This window comes from Armigeres subalbatus, chromosome 1 (genome assembly GCF_024139115.2).
Source record: "Armigeres subalbatus isolate Guangzhou_Male chromosome 1, GZ_Asu_2, whole genome shotgun sequence".
Classification (NCBI taxonomy): domain Eukaryota; kingdom Metazoa; phylum Arthropoda; class Insecta; order Diptera; family Culicidae; genus Armigeres; species Armigeres subalbatus.
The window spans coordinates 37,395,429-37,422,738 of NC_085139.1; the positions used below are offsets into that span (position 1 = coordinate 37,395,429).

Sequence of the window (27,310 nt, forward strand, 5' to 3'; positions counted from 1 at the left end):
TTGTCACCCCCGACGACGGCTAGTATTCTTCAATTTCCCGGTTAACCTGATTTTTCACAGCTTTTTAAATACCACCTGAATTTTATTTGATTTTTTGTGAATTTTTCCATGGTGTTAACTCATAGATACATTTATTTACACGTAATATCTACCAGGGATTGAATCCAAATCAGAATGAAAAAAAAAATCTCACTTACCATCTCTGTGTTATCTATTGAGAGCTTGAGAGCGATTTCTGCAAACCATGTTATCTACACATAATTTTAATATGATCAAAACTCAGGATCAGCTCGATCAGATCTTCGATACACAATAACATCTGGTCATCTGGTAATGAAGAGTTAAACCAAATGTGATTGTTGTGCAGCCTAAATAATTATTTTCCTCCACGAGACTAATCTTTTTTGAACCTGCAGACGACGGATCCTAATGAAGATGGTTAGCAATGCATTTCTCTAAAATAAAACACAGAGTGTGACTCACAATCACAAGCGCTTCAATAATATACCTGCACCATTCATTTTTTTTGTTACGCTTCACGCTTATGATTCACAGCATTCTACTTATATCGGTAGAGAGTTAAATCGATTATATTTAAATAGTTCTGATCTTTTATTTTTATAAGTAAACGGTATTCTGTTGATTTGACACACTTGCAAAAAGTTACATCATATCGCCTTAATAAAACCAACCTTCGTTTCAGTATGATCGAGAGCGGATGGGCTCCGACGAGTTTCTGTATTTCTTACAAATACTTTTATGTCATCTTTAAATAAAACGAAAAAAAAACTATGTTTGTTAAGCATCGATGACGCTTGAACTTAAAGCTACGAAATATTTACTTTAGCCAGAAATGTTCTAGTAATAGTTGCATGTCGTCTTCTGCACCATTAGCGAAGAGAACTCTTGTTGAATGATGGTTCGATTACGGGAGCTGAACGGCCGGACGGCAGAACGGAAAACTGTGATAACTAAATATAAGTATAATAATAGCTAGGTAATATGCATCAGTAGGGGTGGGGATCGAGCTGAAGGGAAAACAGCAACGAGCATACTTCAGGAGGTTTATGGTGGTGTTGCTCTTCGTGAATTTGCGTAGATTCCTCACTCATTCCTGAAGAGTTCAGGCACACAGCGGACTCGCGAAAGGTTGTGTGCTTGTGAGGTGGGAGCGGTCGATTGCGAGATTACTGCATCCATCGTTGCTGCTGTTGTGGCTGCTGTGGTGGCGCCGGACCGCGGCTCGTATTGCTGTTCGGAATGGTGCATTTTGCAGACATAGATTATGAAAAGTTTTATTTTAACACTATTGCGCAAGGTTAAGGAGCATAATATTGAACTTGCTGATAATACAACCATGGATGAAACCAAATTAAATCCCATTAACAGTACATAGTTAGATATAACAAAGGACAATCACGGAATCACAGAACCTAGTTTATCTTCTTTGTAAGGCTGGTTTTGCCTTCTATACAATTATGGCATGGGTTTTATGTGGGAAGTAGAAGGATATTGAAACATTGAAAAAACATTTGAAACGGAAAGTGAGCCGCACGGCAAATAGCCAATTACGACACTAGTTTCTCGCAAGATCAAGATTTCCGTACCTAATAGAAGTGTGGTTTTAAATACCATTGGCTTTCAATTTTCCATTTACACTTTGTACCAAAACTGAGAACATCTTCACCATACAAAAAAAAACAATTTAGCTTGAAGATTTAGATTCAAAATAGTGAACTTACCGAGAGGAATCGCTTCCCAGCGGAGGAAATGCCTGATTATAATTGGTTGTTGCCAGAGCAGTCGCGGCAGTATTTCCTTGGCTGTAAACTCCTCGGTTAACACTGAAATGACAAACAATCCGTAAGAAAATCCTACTCCCATGCAACAAAAAGACCTACTAAGGTGCCGAAGGTCCCGCCGGTGCGTCTCCTATACTTCTGCGAATGAATGGATCCTTGAACGAACTCATCGCGAGTCCCCCGGAACGGGCTGCATTGAATCGGTCTCCGCTATCGTTGGGCAGCGCGAAGCCACGACGATCCTCACTCTGTTGTCCCCCCGAAAAACGGCTACCACCAGAGCCGCCAGAGGAATTGTTGTGACCACCTCCTCCCCTTCCACCGCTACCACGGTCGTTGAAATCGCCACGGCCGCCCCCACGATTATTGAAGCCACCGCGGAAACCGCCTCCGCCTCCTCCGCCACCACCTTGATTCTGTCCGTCAAAGCTGCCGCCCCTACCGGCACCACCTCCCCCCGAACCGTAGGGTTGATTGCGCATGTTGCCCCGATTGTTTCTCATCGGACCTCCCGAACGGTCGTTATCTGTAAATTGAAGGACACAGTAAGGGACTGCATTTTAGTATTTATAATACTGCAGTGAATTGCATATCAGTCCCATTTGCATTTTGGTCGATTTAGAGTTAAGTTCACCAAACGTTTTAAAATCGATAACTTTTCACTTGAGAATCATAAAATCATTAAGTTTGCGGCCCATGAGTGAAAAACAGTCACATGTAGATAGTTGTACACGTAATCGAATATCAGTCCCATCACGATTATGACTAAAAAAACAAGTTGAGCGTTTTGAATGGTTGGCAAATGAATCAAACTCTGGCTAAAAAATTCTGATAGTTATTCTAAACCAGATTCATGTAAATCGTCGTCGTCACTAAAATCGGGATCCAATCCCAGGAGTTCATCTTCTGAACATTCATTGGCATGTGTACGGCACTGTTAGATAATTTTCACCTTTCAGTAAAGCAAAAAATCTAAAATCTGATAAAGAGTAATTGCTAGGTTTTGCTGTAGTTGTCAGGAGTTGGTAATCGTCGCTGTTTTGGGGATGTTTGTTGCGTGGATTTTATATTTGACCAAATAACGGGTGGCCACTTAAAACGGGAATTTCATTACTTGTTCAGTTGTTTAAAACATGCTGTCAAAACAGGAAGTACTGCGGCGCACACAATTCTTTCGAACGATCAAAGATCGTGGGAAAAGTACACGGTGGACAACTTTAAACGTGAGAATGTTTCGAAAACTGGTCAAGGATTTTTGGTCTACTGAGCTCCATTGTATACAAAGGTAATTGGCAAGGGATGATGGGCAGGTTTGTTTCCTTCAAGATCAGGCCAACCGTGTCCTCAACAACGTGGCCGGTTTGACGCTTCCCGGGGAGGGACTCCACCGTGTTGGTCCACGGAGTTGGATGGCCAGAGAACTCAAGATCAACAGAACAACTTATCATAAAAAAAGAGCAAACCGATACACGTCAGATTCTCTGACGGATCTAAGGCGGCCGGCACCGCTGGTGTAAGCGTTTTCGGACCCGACATTCGAAAATTTTATAGTTTACCCGAACAATATTCCGTCTTTTCGGCAGAACGAAGTGACAACCCAGTGCTGGTCGCAACCGATTCCGCAAGCACATTACTTGCATTGGACTCAGCGCAAACGAGGCATCCTTGGATTTAGGCAACACAGAGGCTGCTAGACGGAGAAGAGGGCAACGTTATTTTCACATGGGTACCAGGCCCCTGTGGAATCCACGGAAATGAAGAAACGGACACCCTTGCAAATACTGGTCGAACAGGACGCCATTTTACCAGAAGTATACCCGGAGCGGATGTGAAAACAATCGAGAAAGCATGGTCCGAGAAATAGATTTCTAAATGATCCTAACTTCTTCAGCGAATAAAAGGCGATACCGAAGTTTGGGAAGATCGCCACAATTGGAGAGAACTTGTCGTCCTCTCCAGACTGCGAACTGGGCACTTGCGAATATCACACAACTTCTGCGCGGGGTCCACCTTTTTGCGAAATTTGCTATATCTGCAACACGCGCATGACTGTAGATCACGTCCTCTGTGATTGCCCCAAGCTGGAAAACCTCAAGACCCTCCACCAATTGGGAAGCATCAGAGACGTGCTCCTAAATGACAAGGCAAGTGAATCAAAAATTATCAATTTTCTTAAAGAAACCGGCATTTTTGCACTAATTTAACCTCTTGCTTACTAGACATCCAACTTCAAAAAATCAGCGCATGTACCGTTAGGCAGACAACCGACCAAAGCACATAAAACTGCATGATAAGGAAGCCTCCAGAAATAGTAATGTAAACATTAAATTTGAAACATTTTGGAAAATAGGAAAAGTGAACAATTTAAAATTATTATAGCCGATTAAACTGTACAACAGAGGAGAAACCTTTCAGGGGTCCTATTTTTTACCTTTAAATACTGAGATGAGCCATCCGTTGGCTAAAAATCCCATCAATAAAGATAAAAAAGGTAATTGGAAGACCAAAAGACACGAAGAAACTCATCCATAGGGTCAGAAGCATCATCCGGAAATGGCAGCCGTCCAGTCCAGTCATGTGACACCTGCAAGATTAAACTACGCCGCACGACGGACCATGGACAATATGCTTTATAAAGGACTTTATAAATCTATAGGATTTCTTTTACTCGGTTATTGCTCAGAGCATCTCGAATCCTGCTAACGTTATAATTCCTGTTGCAGGCTACCGTCTTGTTCATCTTCCCAACTTTCTGTCATTTCTTTAATGTTTCTCAGAATACGGATCGATTTCTTTTCTACTAGTCTTCCCGGGCATTGTAGGTTACTCTTTTTATCCAGGTTTCCGCGTCTGCCCGGCGATTTGGGCCAAGGTTAGCCAAAACAGCTGCTTCTTCGTTGCCAAGGATATCAGCATGACTAGGAATCCACATAAAGGAGACCCTATTTACTGCTTGTAGGTCCTGGATAACTTCTAACCCACGAATGTATTGGTCGGGGAAGCTAGCAAATTGTTTGCTATCGGTGGAAACCAGGTGGATTGCGGTCAATAGACTAGTCCGGCAGTCTCAAACACATAACTATGCTGCCGTAATCTGAAAAAGTGACGTATACGCCATTTTCCAAAAATGGTGTTAACGAGTACTCATCGAGCTCTTTAACAGAAAAATGGAAAACATGCATGTTGTAAAATGGCTGTTACGTCACTTTTCTAGATTACGGCAGTATGGTGATTTGGCAAATCAGCACCCTCATCTGCGTGACCTCCAGTATTAGGGTTAGATGATCTGAGATTATGCGTTCCACTGAAGTTGCAAGAAAAAGGACCGAGTGAACCATGAGGATTGCGGAGTACGAGCGCAAAGGATACGCTCAAATCTTAGTGAAGTGACCAAGCCCGACAAGGTACAATTAATCTGGGACGCCGCTGATTCCTTTAATGCAAAACTGCTGAAGGGACCCGACCTAATTGTTCCACCTTGCTTGCACCTAAGCCTATCCCTCTCAAAGCAGTCGAGCCCCTCCTGCCAGCGACCAACAGCCGTCCCGGTCCGAATTCCATCTACAGGCCATCTACACAACACCACGGAACAATCTGCTCTCTGATCCGTTTTTCGTCCTTAGCTTCAACGATCCACTCTGAAGCTCTGCTAGTTTGTCGCCGAGAACTAACCCAAGCTATCGACTCGCACCAAGCCAGCTCCATCTGATTATTCATTCAGTTCTCCAGTTCTCCAGTCCGCACACTTAACGCCGTGTGGAAGCCCCTAATCCACTCATCGTAGTCGAGCCATCCCTGTCAGCGACCAGCAGCCGCCCCGGCCCTGCGTATGAGCTGAGAGATGGACTTACTTACTTATGGATCCTGTACACCTCCGGTGGTGCAAAGGGCCGACTTGAAAGATCTCCATCCTGAGCGATGCCCGGCTATCGCTTTAACCTGTTGCCAGGTTAGATTTCGGTCGACTTCTTTTATTTCTTTATTGAGGCTTCGCCGCCATGAGCCTCTGGGTCTGCCTCTGCTGCGATGTCCCGCTGGGTTCCAGTCTAATGCTTGCTTACAGATTTCGTTTCCGCCCCTACGTAGAGTGTGGCCGACCCAGCCCCACTTCCGATCCCGAATTTCTGTTGCTATCGGCCTCTGGTGACAACGACGATGGAGCTCGTTGTTTGAGATCCAGTTGTGAGGCCACCAGGCCCGAATTATATACCGCAGGCATCTGTTAATGAACACCTGCAGCCGTTGAGTGTTCTCCACTGATACACACCATGTTTCGCTGGCGTATAACAGCACAGATTTCACGTTAGAGTTGAAAATTCGTATTTTGGTGCGTTCACTTATCTGCCTGTTTTTCCAGATATTTCTTAAACTCGCAAAAGCAGCCCTTGCTTTCTTGATCCGTGCGCCTATGTCGATCTTGGTACCGCCGTCTGACGCCATTTGGCTACCAAGATATTGGAAGCTTTCAACATTCTCCACTGGTTGCCCGGCTACTGTGAAACTGGAAGGAGTCACCGTGTTTACATCCAACGATTTGGTTTTGTTGACGTTGATGACTAAACCTGCCGAGGAGGAGCGATCGGCAAGGTCGTTGAGCTTACTCTGCATATCAGAGCGCCGTTGCGCGAGTAGTGCAACGTCATCCGCCAATTCGAAGTCGTTTAGGTGCTCCATGGTTATAGGCTGCCATAACAGCCCGCGGTTTGGTTCACTGTCAATCGCATCTACCAGAATCTCATCGATTACGATGAGGAACAGTAACGGTGATAGAATACATCCTTGCCTCACACCAGCTACGACCCGGATAGGGTCGGACAGGACCCCATTGTGCAGCACTCTACACGAAAAGGCCTCGTACTGTGCCTCGATGAGGCCGATGATTTTCTCAGGAACTCCCTTGCGTCTCAGGGCGCCCCACATATTCTCGTGATTGAGACGGTCGAAAGCTTTTTCGTAGTCAATGAATACCAAGTAAAGGGACTCTTGGAATTCGTTGACTTGCTCCAAAATGATGCGGAGCGTGACAATATGGTCCACACAGGATCTTCCGGCACGGAATCCGGCTTGCTGCCGCCGGAGAGTCGCATCGATCTTCTCCTGAATCCGGGCTAGGATAATTTTGCACAGAACTTTGAGAACGGTACACAGCAACATAATGCCTCGCCAGTTATCGCATACAGTCAGGTCACCCTTTTTGGGCACCTTCACTAAGATACCTTGCATCCAGTCGACCGGGAAAGTTGCGGTGTCCCAGATATTACGAAATAAACGATGCAGTAGTTGTGCGGATGTCATGGGGTCAGCTCTGAGCATCTCGGCTGATATGCGTTCGACCCCTGGGGCTTTATTCGATTTCATGCTTTGGATGGCTGTTCGAATCTCTAGCAGTGATGGAGCTTCGGTATTGACACGTGTTATATGTCGGATCCTAGGCAGATCATGCCGAGGTGGTGATGGCCTGGTTGGCACTTGAAAAAGTTGTTCGAAGTGCTCGAACCAGCGTTTCAGCTGGTCAGTTGGGTCGGTCAATAACTGATCATTCGCGTCTTTCACAGGCATCGTTGCATTCATCTTCGCCCCGCTTAAGCGTCGTGAGATATCGTAGAGGAGGCGAATGTCCCCGGTTGCGGCGGCTCTCTCTCCTTCGTCGGCCAGAGAGTCTGCCCACGCTCGCTTGTCCCGTCGACATGAGCGTTTTACTTCCTTCTCAAGAGCCGTGTATCGTTGACGGGCTAAGACTTTGGCTCCTCTCGTTTTCGATCGCTCTATCGCGGCTTTGGCTTCTCTTCGCTCCTCTATCTTCCTCCAGGTCTCATCGGTGATCCATTGTTTTCTCTGGGTGCGTAGTTCGCCCAGATTGTTCTCGCTGGTGGCGATGAAGGCATTCTTGATGGCGGTTCATTGGTCTTCCACGCTGCCACCTTCCGGAATATCTGCAGCACGCGTCTCCAGTTCTTCAACGAAGGACCGTTTCACCGTGGCATCTTCCAGTCGGCGTGTGTTGAATCGTCGTCCAACTCCAGCTGAGAGATGGGGTCTTCCGAAAACCAATTTTTGGCAAGTATTATCAACCATCAGATTCGCCTTCGTCTGAAATTCCTTTGATTTGCAGTAAATCTATGCGCACGCAGCACCTGCAAGCACCAGTTACCATTCATCCACATCAACGTCAAGCCTCGACTGTTTATCCGCCCTGTTCTGCACCGGGACGCACATTCGACACAAGCAGTGATCACGATTACGAAGTATTTCGTTGCGATCGGAATCAACACAACAGCAGAAAGTCTACTGGTGGCGGTGTCTTGATTACCGTGCGTTCCGGAATCAAAGCAAAACCAGTTGAAAGCGATTGTTGGAGGAGCCTCGAACAAGTCGGGGTATCAATCGAAATGGGTGTCCGAAGACTGTTCCTGTGCTCGTTTTATATTCCTCCTGATCTGGTCCGTGACATACAACTCATCGATACTCACTGCCAGCCAGTCTTCGCCGTCTTAGAAACAACCACTCCGACTGACGAAGTGCTTGTCCTGGGCGATTTCAATCTGACTGGTGCCTCTTGCAAGCAGTCCCTCAGCGGTTTCCTTTACCCTGTTCCAGAACATTCGATCCTGCTGGTGCTGTCAGCCTTTTGGATAAGTACTGCTCAACCACTCCACTCTTAGCCAAATTAACAGCATTGTGAATGAAAACGGTCTCACTTTGGACCCATGCTTTGTAAGCAGACATGACAATGCACCGCTCATCTTGAAAGCACCTTGCGCGCTGGTCAAAAATGCTGCTCATCACCCTCCACTACTTATCAGCATCGAATACATTAACGTGCACGACTTCATCGAACGTACTGCGCCCGTATCATATGATTTTAGGAAAGCCGAACACTTAAGTATTACAGGTGTGTTATCGAGTATCGATTGGGGAAATGTTCGCAATACGCATGATGTGGAAGAAGCTGCTCTAGCTTTCTCACCTGTTAAGATGTACGTCATCGATAGGCACGTTTCAAATAGAGTTTTGAATAACATTTAGAGACCACCCTGGGAGACAGGCGGATAACGAAAATTGAAGACAGTTAAGAGAGCTGCTCTGAAGCAATTTACCAAGTATCGGACACCGCGAGATCAGTACGTGAGGCTCAACCATGAATACCAGCGTGTCAGTCGTCAGAACTTTTTGCGTTACCAGCACAGTATTGAGCGTAAGTTCAAGCAGCGGCCGAAATCTTTTTGGAATTACATCAACAAACAGCGCAGAGAGTCTGGTCTGCCATCTTCAATACAGTTCAACGTTGAAACTTCGTCTACCCCATCGGAGCTCTGTGGGCTATTCGCAGAAAAATTTGCCAGTGTCTTCAGCGATGAGCGTATTAGTGCTGACCAAGTTAGACTCGCAGCAAGCAACGTTCCATTAGGCAGCTAAACATTAGGCGTGTTAGATGTCGATGTTGACGCTATATCTAGGGCCGCAACAAAACCCAAGTCATCCTATAATCCAGGACAAGACGGTATTCCGTCTGCTTTCCACAAAAAACATATTTCTTGTTTGCTTGACCCTCTTCATCTTATTTTTCATTTGCCACTGCAGGGCTGTTACAAACTAGTCGATTTCCAACCCGCGAAATCCGCGACTAGCAAATTGAAAACCGCGACTGTAAAAACAAATCCGCGACAAACAAATATGGTTTCTTACTTATAATTACACGTTTTATAATTTTAAATTTTTCAATATTTTTGCTTTTAATCTATTGACATATTCGTCAATAGAAAACAAAAAGAAAGAACATTCACTAATTTATGTAATATCTAAAACTGCATAGTTAACGCTTTAACCATATAATGAGTCACAGAAAATATATGTGCAGCGTTGAACTATGCCCGGAAGTAATTAAATGTTTAATGTTGCCGGGAAACCCCCCATTTGAATCGATGTTGTATCATTGCATTTCTTTATAAGTAAGTTGTGTAGATGGCAGTCTGTTGTCATAGGTCTGGTATTTACCTATGACAACAGACTGCCATCTACACAACTTACTTAGATGCATGACTATATTTGAATTATACTTTTTAGTACGCTAAATAGTATTCTTCTAATCTCTACTATCGTTTTACAAGGGCTTGGACGCATCAATAATCCGTCAAGCTATTTATTGATCAGTCATTGCATTGTGTACTTCCATAAATCCGCCAGTTAGGAAATAATATAAGACCATTTTTTTAAAGCAAGCGATTCTCTACAGAACTCTGCAGAGGTCCAAGCAAAACCTTACGAATTTGATTTAAAAGCACTCAGGCAAAATAAAACCAGAGGTGGACAGGAACGGTTATAAGACCTGCGAATTTTTAAGAACTTGGATAATATTCACGATTTGAAAAATTATGTCATTATCACTACGTATGAGGTAATGGATGGGTATTGCTAAGCTTATACAACACGGCAGTCTCGACACGTTGTTCATTTCACAGAAGAGCGTCAAGCGAAGATAACATGCAGTAGACATCCCAGAAGAGGCCGTAGGCTTCATGGTAGGCCGCGTACACGATGTCGTTTTGCCATCTATAGTGAGCATTACAACGTCGTATATCGTGGTATATCCTATCCATCGTAGGATTCGTTTGGAGCAGTGGTGCTCAGCATTTTGGGCGTTTTTCCCATTTATTTGCTTGTTACACAATGAAAAAAAGCTTTCTTCTAACAAGTTAGTACTTGGACGAAAGCTTTCAAATATATCTATCAGCTGAAGGTATTAAAACCAATATTGATATTGAAATCACTCCGTACGACTTGATCAAAGTAAAATTACACTCAGGGTGTCGACTCAAATTTGAGAATGAAATTCCCTGACTTTCCCTGACTTTCCAGACCATTTCTCGAAAAATTCCAGGTATGAAAAATGTGTTTTTTTTTTTCAATTCCTAGAAGCATATGAAAATCTCTGCATGTTTGATTCCTGTCCATATGAGTTCCTGAGTTACTGGAAGCCTAATCACTTCTGAAGCAGAACATTTAAGATATGTAGAATTTAATAGGTAATTCTGGTCGTCTACAAAGAATCAAGTAATTGCACAGAACTCCTCAAAGGTTTTCATAATTCACATCTTTCCAAAATTTGCTCCAATGTTATAAACTTTCTGGTGCAATCATCCACCATTGGGAAGTCACACGGACTCTCTAGAGTCCCAATAGACCTCCAAGACTACTGACACGACTCTTTTGACACGACTTTTGAGCAACTTTTTGAACAATCGTGGGAGCTTCTAGAAATCGTTCTAATTCCGTTAAAATAAATTTACGGGTTAGGTATTTTTGTGGAAATTGAGAAACCTCCATTGGCTCTTAAGAATTCTTATTCACTCTCTGTGGAGTTAATGGACTTCTAAAATTAGTCACGGACGCTGCAATCTTCCAGATAATCAACAATTCAAACCCTACAAGCTCACATAAATCCATGCAGCACTTACAGCCCAGAAAAAAATTCTAACCATGCAATACTTTAAATAACCAGGTCTGAATACACTCAGGTCGTTTAATATTTGTCGATTGTGGCCTTGACAAAGGCCCCATGGAAAAATATAAAAAAAATGGTCATGTTTGTAAAAAAGTGGCATAACTAGTCTCATATGCTAAGGGGAGCTACACCTACTCAATTTATTTTATCAATTTTTAGTTGTGTGCCAAAAGTGAATCGATAGTCTTGAAATTCCAGCAATGTTTTATTTATAAAAAGTTCAACTACTATCAACTAGATGTCAGGCAAGTATAACAAGCAATGAAACTTTATAAGGAACATCTAATGGAGTTTTTTGAAGAACTCGTGGAAACATGTTTGAAGATTCCTTGGCATATTTTTTGTATGAATTCATTTCAATTCAAATTTGAGTAAACACCATATAATCTACAAAGAAAAAATCTACTAAACATCCATCAAGGAGTTCCAGGATTAAACTATTGAGCGAGCTTTTGGAAATCCTCTGGGATTTTTTATGTTTTGTGAGAATTCTGAAGTAATTTAGAAAATTTTTTGAAGGGAATAATTGTTTTCACAAAATACATATACTAAAGCATTTTCACTGAAGTAATTTCTGAACAAAATTCTCAAAGATCAACCAAAATATTTTCTGATAAAATTGTTTTTTAAACATCAAAAGCAACGAATGATAAACTGAAACATTACCATTAACAACAACATTATCCTCCTCTTGCGTCCGAGTATGGTTATGAAGTATCGAGCAAACGTTTTATTGAGACTATCGCCACCTACGTACATGAGGTAGATCATATGATGCTTTAATCCACTGTCATTCTCTCTACCTGACTAGTAATTTGCCACCTAAGGACGTGAGGTTCAACAACTGACTTTATAAGCCCATCATCAAATGAAAGTTCACAAAATGTTTTTAAAACATTACATACAGAATCTTGTTTGGAGATGATGCCGATGCTGTGGAGTGTTGTTGAATATCCACAAAGATAGTATTTGGCGTTTTCTTTCAACCAGCCTTTAAATATCTGTTAGCTGTTGGTTGTAGGTTGAACATTATTGATGATTATTTGTGAATCGGTTCTGAACTATGGCATATTTCAGCCATTTGATTCAGTTTAGACTGCTTAGACTAGATAATTTTCGAAAAATTGGGCTCTGCATTTTTATCAAAAGGTAATATGATATTATTAGAGTTGGTTACCGATCAGCAATTTAAATTTATCAAGATAGATCGCATTTCTTCCAATATCCCAATATCAGACTCTCGCGATTGATGATTAAGTATTTAAACGAACTTTCAAAACTTCTTTTGTTTAAAGGGAAAATGACTCTAACGCTACTGATGAGGAAACTGCACAAAACCACTCAAAGTAAATAATCTAAAATATTAAAGGGGATTTAAAAAAAATATTTGTATCAGACCTCAACAGTGACCATTTGAACAACATGGATTTGGAACCTGTGTTATTGCATAGAGATCAATAGAAACAAACTCGATTACTATGGGGTACAGGGAATGGGCCCGGAGTAAACTTTTAGTCTAGAGACTGCCAACGGTCACACAAATAAAGCTTTATATGTAGCTTGATGGAAATGGTTGACGACTGTAACTGGCTCGGAGTATTGTTTTGTTTATTACCAGCTTACCAGCTGTCTGATTTCCCGCTAAAACGCTATAATAATTCTGATCCGAAGTTTCGGTACTTTAATAATTGAATGGTTCAGCGTTTCATTGTCATAAGTGTTTAGCATATTGCTCGAAATAAAAAAAAATCACCATAAATTTTCAATATTGGATTTTGTGATTTTTTCCCTGACCTCAATCGAAATTCCCTGACTTTCCCTGACATTCCAGGTCCAAATTGTAATTCCCTGACTTTCCCTGACTTTCCAGGTTTTTCCAGGTAGTCGACACCCTGACTGCGGCCTGCGTGCCGCACCTTGATCGTTTCGTACGGAGTGAATTTAACACCAATATCCAGTTTATGACCATCAGCAGAAAGATATATTTGATTGAAAGCTTTAGACCAAGTGCTATTTAATTTGTATGGTTAAAACTTATTTTTATTGTGTGAGAAGCAAATTGAGGAAAAAACGCCCAAAGTGCTGAGCACCACGGGCTTGGATTCTCAAGACTCGAGTTCAGTCAGACAGTTTGCTGCAACTGAGTATTCACGAACGAACTCTCAATGGAAGCGAGGAATTTTGAAGCGAAGGTAATGGAACAAAAACTAGCCTACCAAAAAGCTATTGGGATGCATTATAGAACAAAGGATGAATACTGAATGGTTTGAATGAGATGCCTGCAATAGTCATTGAGCATGGTACAAAACTAGACGCAACTGATGGTCGGGCAATTAAAAAAAACCTCTCGTTCGACCGACGATATTCGGATTTCTGAATATCGCCCCAAGCATTGAAAGGCAATCTGATCCTTTCTCACAAAAAGAAAGGTCGAACAATCCACAAGGATTTTCTGTTTGGGAGCTAATATTGGCGAGAATGGTCAAAATGTGGCATTCCCAACCTAGACATCAATCTTTCAGCTTCAGCAGCAAGTTAACATACCACCGGAGAACAGATATACAGAACCATATTTGCACCACGCTTAGGAAAAAAAAGCTATACAAAGCGGCAATGTCGGGGCCTGGATGAAATAACCGAAGCCGGAGACCTGGTGGCTGCACTGAGAGATCAGTGTGGCGTCGAAATCCAGGATACCGCGATTCGGTTAAAGAAGGGTCGAGCGGAAACGCAGGTTACCACATTCCAAGTACCCATGGCTGATGTCAAGAAGGTGTTGGATAAGGGGGTTGGTCAGTACGCCCGATGAGCATTAAACCAACAAACTCAGGCCTGCTCTAAGTGCTTTGATGTTGGACTTAAGTCATTCTACAGGGATCCAGATCGAAATACGCTATACATAAGGTGTGGAGCTGAAGGACACAAGGCTTACACCTGCCAGGCTGCAACCAGGTGTTTGATCAGCGCTCTTGGATGGCGTACCTCGCAGTTCAACTCGGAGAGGAATCATAACGATGGGAAAATCAGACTCTTGGCCTGAACGGCGACGAGTTATCCTATATCCTGACACGAGCTTGTGACATAACAATGCCATGGAGGACTAAGCCAACCGGTTTATTGGTGGACGAACACGATTGCTGATATTCATAGCCCCTATTCTAGAACTAAAAGAAGATTGCGACGTTTTAGAACCGAGGTGGATAGGATCGAAAGACTCCAGGTGTTCAAGACAGCGAGCAAAGCTCCAAACTACGAGATCAAACGTAGTAAGAGAGCCCGCTTTGTTGATTGTTAGCTGATTTTCAGTAAATTTTTTGCCGAATTTCAACAACAAAACGTCACTTTCGAGAGTTTCGACAAAAACAATGTGTTGCGTTTACTGAGAGCTCGGTTGTGCGAAAGTTTCCAGAATTAGCTGTTATCCCGGGAAAAAAAGTTAGGTTTGTAGCAAATTTGGATACGATACGAACCGTTCCTGCAGTAGCCACCGAAAAATGCATGTTTTACGTGAATATGTTTTGTTGAAGAGATGACAGAGAAACCATTTTTCAGGTGTGTATGAACACACCCAGTCCGGAAAATACTCCAGGGTGGGGGTCGAAAACTATTTATTTAAGTGTAACGTGATTTGCAAATAAACTATTCATGCAAATTTAGAAAGCTTAATCCAGTAAACATGAACCTCTTTTTTTGAGGTATTAAAAAGCCCTGGTAAAATCGATACTGTTCCCTACCAGGTTTTTACTCTCTATGTTTACTGCAAGAAATTCAAGAGATTTAACTTATAATATTGACTTTAAGTTAAACATATAGCCCCCGTTTTTGTTTGAATACAATGATGATTTACTCAGTTCGGGATGTGGCATTCCAACCCATTCTGTCAATTATTGAAAAATATTATCCGTGCACTACTCACCATCGTAGTTCGATCTATTTTGCTGGTTGAATCCGCCCCTTCCACCGCGGAATCCTCCACGGCCTCCTCCGCCGGACTCGCCGCCATCGCTTCCGCTACCCGGCGCACGCTCCTTGGTGCGGCCGCGTTCCACATTGATGGTCACTCCCTTGAACTGGCTGTTGTGCAACGCTTGGATAGCGTTGTCCATCATGTCCGGGGTTTGCATGTGGACGAAGGCGCACCGGTTCATCACATCGCACTCCGTCACGACCCCGTAGTTTTCGAACAGGCGTCGGATTTCTTCCGGTTTCGTTGAGGGCGGCAAGCTGCCGACAAAGATTTTATTGCGCTGTCAAAAAGAAATCCCAGATGAAAGGCCCACTCTTCTGATGATGCTTGGATGGAAGTTTGGAGGTTGGCTGCATCGCGCTCACTTACCGGCAGCATTTTCTTTTGTTGCTCGTCGCCAACGGATGCTGAAAGAATCGGAAACGGATAACGCTCCGACTGGAGAACAAATAAACGAAGCTTGACCAATGAAATAAACTGCCGAACTAGAAGCAAAATTAATTTTTGCTCGATGTGTTTTATTTTTGCGTGATCCCGGTGAAAGAAGCGCGACTCGCACAAGCACTCGCGATGATGGAGGAAAAGGCCTTTGAGTGACTTTGAGCAACGAAGTTGTCAGTTGCGCTTGAGAGCATTGAGATACTCCCACACGGTTTGAAAAAAGTACCTATAATGTTAGGTACTTTTTGACGTAGGACTTACTATATAGATACACGGATAAAAATAAAAAAGCTAAAAAGATTATATTTTAATCTAAAAGCATATTCGATCTATCCACTCATTGGAATGCTTAAAATAATAATAATCCGTGAATGCTTAATCAAAATTTAATCATTGATAATGCTTATCCCACTTTTATCTACGGAAGATTAATCTTAATTTATCCTGCAAATGATTTTATTTCAGAGGAGAATAAAAACTATTTTACTTTGAAGAAAAAAGGAAGCTGAAAATTAGGAGCAAAAATGTTTATTTACATTTATTATACTGCCGTTCTACGCATAATTGTCCCATGTTACATTTGATGAAAAAATCCAAACTCGAGTCAATTTGTCCCACCAATTTATAAAATCGATTCGATCTTCAAATTTAACAAATATTTTTGGGATGTTATGAGCGTAGGCAACACTTTTCCAGGACATAAAACGAATCCCTACTAATTGAAACGGTTTTTAGCCTCTATTATTATCAGACAACAACTTCATTTTTTCAGTGGGACAAATTGAGTCGAGTTTGAGATTTTTCATCAAGGGTAACATGGGACAATTATGCGTAGAAGGGCAGTATATCCCTTGAGGAAAGAGTTTCGCACAAAGTAACTATTTCTAATTGAAAATATTCGCTGACGACAATGGTTTGATGATACAGGTGCAAACTTCATTCTTCCGCCAAATAGTCGTTTCTTTGCCACTTGCTCTAGATGTAAAGGCCGTTTTGTCGGAAATGTTTGCCACCAAGAGATAAGATTATGTTGCGATATTGTGGACCTCTTGTAGTTGTTGATGATCAAAGTTTTTTCTTGTACTTTCTGCAACGGGAGATCATTGCGTAGGACGACGGTGCCATGGCTTTCAAGTTGGATAAAAACCATCCATCGATTTGATCCATTGGAGGCATCTGTGAAGTTTTAGATTTTTTGAAACTGGAACCATATTGATATTTTATTATTACTCACCAGTGGCGTAGCCAGAAAATTGGTCTGGGGGGGGGTTCTCCGAACATTTTTTTTTTTCGAAAAAAAAATTTCTTCTGGAAATTTTGTCTCTGGGGGGGGTTTTATGCCCAAAACCACCCCCTGGCTACGCCACTGTTACTCACCATCATATACAAATACAGCAGGAACTGGTCAGCAAATTATTTTTCAAAAATTTATGCTCAATACCTGCAAGTGTGCCGAAGCGCAAAAAATGACAACCTCAAGAGTAAAAATAATAATGTATACCCGGATAAAACAGTACCATAGGCTCAATAGTGTAAACAATTGGATTACCATATGCTTTACGGTATACAATAGGATATATTGTGTTTTGACGGTTACACATATTGTATCAACACCGTGGATATAATACGTCAACATAGTTATCTAATGTAACAATACTTGCAATTGTTTTTGGACCATTTTAGTACATAAGTTTTAATTATTAATAACTTATGAAAACTTTATTCAAAATGCTAAACAATATTTACCCCATTGCGTAAAAAATGCATTATTTTTTTTTCTAAATTTGATTGTTGAACGTTAAAGTCGACATAATTAAGAAATCCAAAATCGTATTGTTTTACTATAAAAATACAGTTGAATCTAATGTAACTCGAACGGTTTTCTTCGGATATTTCAACAATATAATTACGATACACTCTATTGTTTGACAAAAAAAGTGTATGAAAAAATCTCAGATTTTGTATAGTTACGATACTTAACAACCCGTACGTTCTAATGCGAAAACTTCATTTACAATTAATTGAATGGTTCATAACAATACATTCTAATGTATTTCTATTATTTCATCTACAGTATAATCTAAGGTCAATTTATTGTTTTTGATAGTAATGTTACAATAAATTGTATTGTTTTTCTATAATATTTTTTATTCGGGTAAGCATGAGATATATTAAAGTCCGACAAAGCATTGTAATGATTGGAAATAAATTCAAGCAATCTTAACGAATAGGTGTCGGTAGAATTAAAAGTGGAAAAAGCTTGAAAAAGATTAAATATTAATCTAATTGGCTTTTTTCATTTTTGTCCGTGTAGAAGAATATATCCAGCTTTCCACGCTTGGTAATGGCGGCTTTTTGCTGCGTGTAAAAATCAATAGGTCACTGTACTGTTTGACACTAGCTGGAGGAAAGCTCACTGGCGTTCCTGGGTGAGGGGAAGGGAAAAAAAGCCTTTTCGCCAGTGAGTTTTCCTCCAGCTAGTGTCAAAAAGTACAGTGACCGATTGATTTTTACATACCGACAAGCCGCCATTACCGAGCGTGGAAAGCTGGATATAGATGAGCGAAGATAAATCCTCTGCACGTAAAAAAATAACCTTATATGTTACCCAAGTAACAGTAAGCATTAGTTTTAAGGTAGCCTCACACCTCGGGAATTTGGTCCGCGGATTTTTTCCCCATGTATTTTTGCATATGCGATGTTTTCGGAATTTGGGCACGGAAAATAAAAATCCCGGCCCCCTTTAAAATACACGGGGACCAAATTCCGGCGGAAAATGTTCCCGAGGTGTAAGGCAGCCTTTACACTCAGCGAACTGGACTATCGAAATTCATAACTGGCGCCTTATGAATCTTCGACAGATTATTCCACCAACAGTGCTTCTTATACGCTGTTACCTTCCCGAGTATTCAAGCGTCGATGGTCTACATATCGGCCTCCCGACCCTGACGTCCATGGTTCGAACCCAGTCTGCCGCAATCAACTTTTTTTTAAATGAAAATCATCGTTCATAAGGCAAAATATTGAAATTCATACCGATTCCTTGTGGCAAATTTTCATAAGGCGTTTGATTGAAAATCATACGTCCATTTTCCTCAGTGAGGCTTCAAATCAGCATTTAAGATGCTTTGAAGCATCATAACAGCCCTGCAAATGTTTTGAAGCCTTCATTTAGCATTATGTCTGCATCGTTAATGCTGCAAGGCCAAATGTTTGTTAACATTAAACAAGCATCACATTGGCATTATATAGACGAATCCAAGTAAAAATAAGAAGAAGACACACGACGGTGTTAACTTTGACAGATCCTACAGCACAGCATAGGAAGATCATTTTAAAATGCTTATAATAAATTCTAGAGAAATTGTAATTAAAATCTGATTAATGTACACTGCCAAAAATATCTATATATGATATATGTGTCGCCGTTATAAATTTTTGCAATAGCTGCACCCTAATATAATCGATATAGAACCACACATAAATAAAATAATTGCTGATTCGAGACCACACATAAAGTTTATTTGTAAATATATTTCATAAGTAGTTCGCGTGGAGAATGGTTATGTGTGCGCTGGTATACATCATAAGTTAAATCTATGGATTTTTGCCAATAAATATGTGTGAATTTTTAGTAGTGTAGGGTACGGAAAAAGTTCTGAATTACATATTCGGAAGCTTATCTCAATTTTTTGAATATTTTCCAAAAATGTATCTATTATACAGTTCGGAACTTTTTCCGTATCATACTTCAATCAGATTTTAATTACATGTTGTCTAGAATTTATTATAAGCATTTTAAAATGATCTTCTTATGCTGTGCTGTGGGATCTGTCAAAGTTAACACCGTCGTGTGTCTTCTTCTTATTTTTACTTGGATTCGTCTATACGCATGGCTAGCAGTGCTTATAATGCAACCGAATATTTTGACAGAACAACCACGTGGATTTTAGTATGTAGTGGTGAGAACTTTCTCGGATGAATGCGTCACCACCACTACTACCTTATCATATATATAATAGCCCTTATAGATAGTGGAATATATAGATGAGCGAAGATAAATCCTCTGTCTCCAAACGAACTGTCAAACGTGTCTCCAAACGAGCATGACGTCACGATTTCAATGGAAACTTTAAGGGCTGTGACGTCATATGCGCGTGTGCACGGGCAAAAAAATCGACTCAGCCATGCTTTCGCTCATCTATAGATTCTACTATCTATAATAGCCCTGTTTGTCTGTCCGGTGACTATAGCCAACCAGATGAGCACGCGGGGAAATTCTCACAAAAAATAAAATATTTGACATTTCAATTCTTCATAATTCGATTCAATTCAGATGCAAAAAACAAAACCAGTGACAATCTTAGACAACCAGACACAGCATTTGATTAAAAAAATCACAGACAACAGACGTTGATAATTTTGATTTTTTTAATGCATGAATTAATGAACCGTTCATTTATTTCATTTATTTAGTTAACATCTAAATAGATAACACTGAATCAACAATTTGACGCCACAATACACGGTTCGAGGCCGCATCTCTCCATCCTCGGATACGCCCCACGCTCGCCAAGTCGTTCTGCACCTGGTCTGCCCATCTCGCTCGCTGCGCTCCACGCCGTCTCGTACCTGCCGGATCGGAAGCGAACACCATCTTTGCAGGGTTGCTGTCCGGCATTCTTGCAACATGTCCTGCCCATCGTACCCTTCCGGCTTTAGCTACCTTCTGGATACTGGGTTCGCCGTAGAGTTGGGCGAGCTCATGGTTCATTCTTCGCCGCCACACACCGTCTTCTTGCACACCGCCAAAGATGGTCCTAAGCACCCGTCTCTCGAATACTGCGAGTGCTTGCAAGTCCTCCTCGAGCATTGTCCATGTTTCATGTCCGTAGAGGACAACCGGTCTTATGAGCGTCTTGTACATGACACATTTGGTGCGGTGGCGAATCTTTTTTGACCGCAGTTTCTTTTGGAGCCCGTAGTAGGCCCGACTTCCACAGATGATGCGCCTTCGTATTTCACGACTAACGTTGTTGTCAGCCGTTAGCAAGGATCCGAGGTAGACGAATTCCTCGACCACCTCGAAGGTATCCCCGTCTATCGTAACACTGCTTCCCAGGCGGGCCCTGTCGCGCTCGGTTCCGCCCACAAGCATGTACTTTGTCTTTGACGCATTCACCACCAGTCCAACTTTTGTTGCTTCACGTTTCAGGCGGGTGTACAGTTCTGCCACCTTTGCAAATGTTCGGCCGACGATGTCCATGTCATCCGCGAAGCAAATAAATTGACTGGATCTGTTGAAAATCGTACCCCGGCTGTTACACCCGGCTCTCCGCATGACACCTTCTAGCGCAATGTTGAACAACAGGCACGAAAGTCCATCACCTTGTCTTAGTCCCCGGCGTGATTCGAACGAACTGGAGTGTTCGCCCGAAATCTTCACACAGTTTTGCACACCATCCACCGTTGCTTTGATCAGTCTGGTAAGCTTCCCAGGGAAGCTGTTCTCGTCCATAATTTTCCATAGCTCTACGCGGTCTATACTGTCGTATGCCGCCTTGAAATCAACGAACAGATGGTGCGTTGGGACCTGGTATTCACGGCATTTTGAAGGATTTTCCGTACAGTAAAGATCTGGTCCGTTGTCGAGCGGCCGTCAACGAAGCCGGCTTGATAACTTCCCACGAACTCGTTCACTAATGGTGACAGACGACGGAAGATGATCTGGGATATCACTTTGTAGGCGGCATTAAGGATGGTGATCGCTCGAAAGTTCTCACACTCCAGTTTGTCGCCTTTCTTGTAGATGGGGCATATAACCCCTTCCTTCCACTCCTCCGGTAGCTGTTCGGTTTCCCAGATTCTGACTATCAGTTTGTGCAGGCAAGTGGCCAGCTTTTCCGGGCCCATCTTGATAAGCTCAGCTCTGATACCATCCTTACCAGCTACTTTATTGGTCTTTAGCTGTTGAATGGCATCCTTAACTTCCCTCAAAGGGGGGGCTGGTTGGCTTCCATCGTCCGCTGAACTGACGTAGTCATCTCCTCCGCTGCCTTGACTTTCACTGCCTGTACTCTCAGCGCCATTCAGATGTTCCTCGTAGTGCTGCTTCCACCTTTCGATCACCACACGTTCGTCCGTCAAGATACTCCCATCCTTATCCCGGCACATTTCGGCTCGCGGCACGAAGCCTTTGCGGGATGCGTTGAGCTTCTGATAGAACTTGCGTGTATCTTGAGAACGGCACAGCTGTTCCATCTCCTCGCACTCCGCTTCTTCCAGGCGGCGTTTCTTCTCCTGAAAAGGCGGGTCTGCTGTCTCCGCTTCCGTCTATAACGTTCCACGTTCTGCCGGGTACCTTGCTGCAGCGCGACCGCCCGCGCTGCGTCCTTCTCATCCAGAATCTGTCTGCACTCTTCGTCGAACCAATCGTTCCGTCGACTTCGACCCATATACCCGACGTTGTTCTCCGCTGCGTCGTTAATGGCTGCTTTGACTGTATTCCAGCAGTCCTCAAGAGGGGCCCCATCGAGCTCACCCTCTTCCGGCAACGCTGCCTCCTGATGCTGCGCGTATACAGTGGCGACATCAGGCTGCTTCAGTCGCTCTAGGTCGTACCGCGGCGGTCGTCGGTACCGAACATTGTTGATGACGGATAGTTTTGGGCGCAGTTTAACCATCACCAGATAGTGGTCAGAGTCGATGTTAGCGCCACGATATGTCCTGACGTCGATAATGTCGGAGAAGTGCCGTCCATCAATCAGAACGTGGTCGATTTGTGATTCTGTCTGCAGTGGTGATCTCCAGGTGTACCGATACGGGAGGCTGTGTTGGAAGTAGGTGCTGCGAATGGCCATATTCTTGGAGGCGGCGAAATCAATTAGTCGTAGGCAGCGCCGTAGCGTGTGGTTGGCCAGGTTGGCCCCCGCCAAGGGCGCCAGGCCTTAGGGGGCGCCGAAATCCAGAATTGCCCTATGGGAAATTATGTAAAATAACATCAAGTTTTTCTCTACGCGGTTGGATACAACTTGAATTTTCTGTGAATTTTTTGGTAAGGTTAACTCATTGTTTTATTGATCCTAAGGGTCTCAAATGGCTTAAATTACACGGTTTGTTTGAAAAACCTTGGTAATTGGTATATTCTCCGGTTTAAAGTGTTTCAGATACGAGCTTTTAACAGACGATTCTCTCGAGTACTAGATCCGTAATCAACCATTTGACTACTTTCCGAAAGGCCCTTTTCCGTCAGGTATCAGAACGCTGGTTCAGGGCAGAGATATATCCTGAACAGAACATGAGCCAAGGTGTTCACGGTGTTCTTAGTTTTGAACTCTGAACACTGTTCAGTGTGCACTGGGTTGGTACGCAAGCAAAACGATCATGATTTGGAACTATGCAATGTTGATTGATCCTTAGATTCCTGGTCCTTTAGATTTGGAACTATGCAAGAACATACGATCATGCTTGATTTCTATCCGTTAGATGCCCACGTGTTCCGTTACTAGCCGAAAAATGTGTAGCATGCTGTCGCTTGAATTTGTTTTCCTAGGATACAAGTTGCTAAGTTAGGTCAGTGCTCTTGAACAGTGCACTATGGGGGATCCCCATACAAGCGAGCGGTCAAAAATAAAATTGGACTTTTAAAGTGATTTTCCACTTAGTTTTAGCTGTGTATGGTCGAAATAGCATGAATATACAATTTCCAACCCCCCCCCTTTGGGGATCGTCTATGAATTACGTAATTATTTTTTTCATAGGTTCGATTAACGTGACAAAGCAAACCTATTTGGGAAGTTGAAATTTCGTGCGTTTTCTTAAGGAGAAGGAAGGGGCTGTACAAAAACTAAGTTCAGCAATTTATGGACATTATGGCGGCGATCATGTTAAATGACATTAATTTCATGACATTCCGTGATATTTTTTGTTCTCACTCTCATGCCTCACAATTTGTATTTAGAACAATTTGTTTGACAAAGTACTAGGATCTGAAGGATCATAAAGCATTAAATGTTAATCAAATAATCAGAATTGAAAATAACTTTTGAAAAAGGGTATTAGCAAATTAGAAATCGCAATCCCATGACATTTTTACGTGTACAAGTTATTCAAAAAATGAGATTAATATATTCTCAAAAATGTGGACATTCATTGTGGAATGTAAGAATGCTCCATTCTTCCGAAAAGCAAAATTCTTTTAATTTAAATAACAACACTATTTGAATTACTTTTGATTTGTTTTCATGATTTCTACAAGTTATATACAGCATCATTCTTTTTCTGTGTCAAGGTTTAAGTCTTCAATGATATTTTCTTCAATTCCATCAACGATGGAAGATGAGATAAATTCATCTAAAGTATTAGAAGATAAAGAACTTTTGAAAATCTTCAAATATTACAAAATTACGCATGGCATAAGAATAACTAAGTGAAAATTTTTTCCAACGTCTCCTCGTTATCCAAATCGAGCTTAAAATGGATCTGATTCATGTAAGGCACGAAGGAAAATGTCAACATTTGCCTCTCTTGATCATTTTCTTGCATTATGAGTTCTAAATTTCTTCAACTGTTTATATTGACTTTCCGCTGGTTGTTCAGCCAGTGAACCTCAAAGTGTAGATGAGTGAATAAATATTTCCCTACCATTAGCCAGACATTCATGAACACTAGCAGGAATTTCATACGCTCCGTTCTAACTAAGATATTGTTCGTCTTTACTTTTGCAATAAACATGTCGGGAATTATTGATTCCAGGAGATTTATAAATATTTACATATTATGAAATCTCATATTTAGTTCTCCATCAGTAGCTAATGAATAGCTCAGAAAATTAGGTTTAGAGAATGACTCAAACCACTCAAGCCCCAAACGCATTTCAGCGGAATGGCGACGGAAACGGTAAAATTTGACAGGAAATATATGAGCGAACTGTTAAATCCTTCCGTTACCGTTGTGCTGCATTGCATTGGGGGTTTTATTCATTTACTCCTTTGAAAAGTTAATTAAATGAGCTCAAATGGTTATAAATAAAGTCGAAGTTATTACCAATAAATGTATTTTGACCATACCCTTTGAGCGCATAGTTCAGTCTGACCCATTTTCAATAGGAAACGATGGGACTAGATTTCCCGTCGAATGAAACTTGTTGCGAGAAAATCGGACACAAATAAGTGTCTAAATGGCGATTGCGTTCTTTTGCGCACATACATACAGGCAGACGCGCATGCACACACATACAGACATCACCTCAATTCTTCGCGCTGAGTTAGTTGATATATACCACTAGGGGTCTCCGGGCCTTCTATCAAACATTCGTTTTTGGAATGAGCATTAACCTTGGAGTACGAGAGAGGCAAAACACGGTAAAAAACAAATGAAAAAAAATCAGAGTGACTTAACTCTGTTAATTGCAAATACTGGCAAGAAATTCTTTCGGGACATTTTAGTCGAAGCTTTGTCCTTGATGTGTATCATAAAAGAACCCGGGGATTCCTGAGGAAAAAAAGTTCTTCACTATCAAAGTTGAAAATAGCGTCGTTTTGGAAAAAAATATTGCTTCCGCATTTTTTCAATTTTTTTTCACAGTGTAACCATTAGGTTTTGCACACCATTTAAAAGCTTATACAATAACCTTTGTAATGATGTATTAACATTGAAGAAAAAACATTTAAAAAATATTTCAATAAATAGTTGAAAATAAAATATTTTTTCAGAAAATTTGCTAACTTTTTTACCCATTTCTGACTTTGCCACCTTATATCTTTGGAACTAGTGCACCTAGAGACTTCAAATTCAGAATTTCTCTTAATTAGAGTATTGACAATGGAGAGAAAATATTTTAAAATAATTCGGAAGACATGACATTTTCGATTAATGACCGCCCGAAATCCTATAGTGCAGTGTGCAGTGTTCAGAACGTTTTGATGATCTCTGGTTCAGGGAGAATCTTCCCTCACTTTTTCATCATTTACCTGAAAGAGGAAGCGAAAAATAGAAAGGAATAGGAAATACAAAAGAAAATAAGAATATAACAGATTCTGAGAAGAAGCCCTAGATGAGGACCTGAATACACCAAAGACGAAACGCAGAGTAACCTGTAGAAACGTGTATAATTTTTGTTCGTTTGTCTAAAAAATCTAAATCGTTTTCAAATAATAGATACTTGGAAGTAGTGATAGGGAGTTTGTTTTAATTTGAGGTAAATTAGGACCATTGACATTTTCAATTCCTTTAAACCAGACAATTCGGCACTAACATTTCAAAAGGGCGAAACTGCTTTTGAAAACAAGAGCGTCTCAGGTTGCTGGTGGGCTAATTTGTGCCCACCCACGCAATCCAGCGCCATGCAATGAAAGAAGAGGATCTACTGCTTCCATCAGTGGTGTTGGATTGCGTGGGTGGGCTCAAATTAGACCACCAGCGACGTGAGAAGCTCTTTTTTACAAAAGCAGTTTCGCCCTTTTGAAATGTTGGTGCCGAATTGTATGAAGGTGAACAAACATGCAAAGCCGTTGAATATTCAATGATCTTTTGAATTTTATTTTTGGTTCTATTATGGGTCTAATATTCTTTTGGGTCTATATAATGTGGTAACGCTTTAAACGAGGCAATTATCTAAAGACATGCTGAACTCGAGAATCTACATTGGGGAAATCTGCATCTGTAACGATGACAATTGATCTACCTCAAAGTTGAAATTTATTGGCCTAACCAGGTCAACTCATGTCACCAAATTATCGATAGACCCACCTTAGGCATTGATATATCTTGATGCGAAGATGCCTGGAGTTTTTTATTCTTGATCCAACTTGGTCCAATCGCTAATCCTATCTAATTCCAATTCTCTCTAATTTCTTTTAAAGTCCAGTAGTTTTACTCGGAAATTGGCTTTCTCAGTCTGAAGAGTCAGGCCGATGGTTTCTTACTTGCCCAGTTGTTGTATATTAGCAAACAAACTCAATCTTAAAATCGCTTTTCCACAATTTTACAAAAAGCAAGCTTGAAAAGCACCCTCTCTGATTGAACGTGGTGTACCACCTCGAAAAAGGTCACAACCCATTGGCCAAAACGTCGGACAAATTAAAAAAAAAAGTTATTTCCGGCACACTTGAGAGATGGATTCTATTGGCCTATATAAGTAGATCCACTAGTGCGTGAATTCACAAAAAGGTAGTCTGAATTTTTTGTCGATAACACACTCACTAGTGGATCTAGTTTATTATATTTGCGGATAGAAATTTAAAAACTGCCAGAAAATCGTTAAAATATCTAGAAAAGAGTTTAAGAAATGTTGGAAAATATGCAGGTTATAGAGGCTTAAGGAATTCGTTAAGTGAACTTTTAATAAATCCACCACGCGAAAAAGGGTAATACTAAAAATATTCCAGCTTTTATCATGCTATTTGTTTTGAGCATGCATGGAAGTAAGGGGCGCCCAATAACGGTTTTGCCAAGGGCGCTGAGAGTCCACGCTACGGCTCTGGTCGTAGGCCGTTTTCGTTCGTCAGCCGGTGAGCGCTGAACTTTCCAATAGTCGGTCTAAACTCCTCCTCTTGGCCAACCTGAGCGTTCAAATCTCCTATGATGATTTTGACGTCG

At 41.6% G+C, this 27,310-nt stretch overlaps 1 protein-coding gene across 1 annotated transcript; it reads right to left on the bottom strand.

The window, feature by feature from the left end:
* Nucleotides 1–572: 572 nt before the first annotated feature.
* LOC134224443 (heterogeneous nuclear ribonucleoprotein A3 homolog 1) lies at nt 573–15,847 on the bottom strand. Its single transcript, XM_062703797.1, has 5 exons — nt 15,641–15,847; nt 15,221–15,551; nt 1,902–2,328; nt 1,743–1,844; nt 573–1,251 (listed from the first exon to the last, which is right to left on the bottom strand). Exons 1-5 carry the CDS (start codon nt 15,647–15,649, stop codon nt 1,188–1,190), a joined length of 933 nt encoding a protein of 310 aa, XP_062559781.1. The 5' UTR covers nt 15,650–15,847; the 3' UTR covers nt 573–1,187.
* Nucleotides 15,848–27,310: the final 11,463 nt, after the last annotated feature.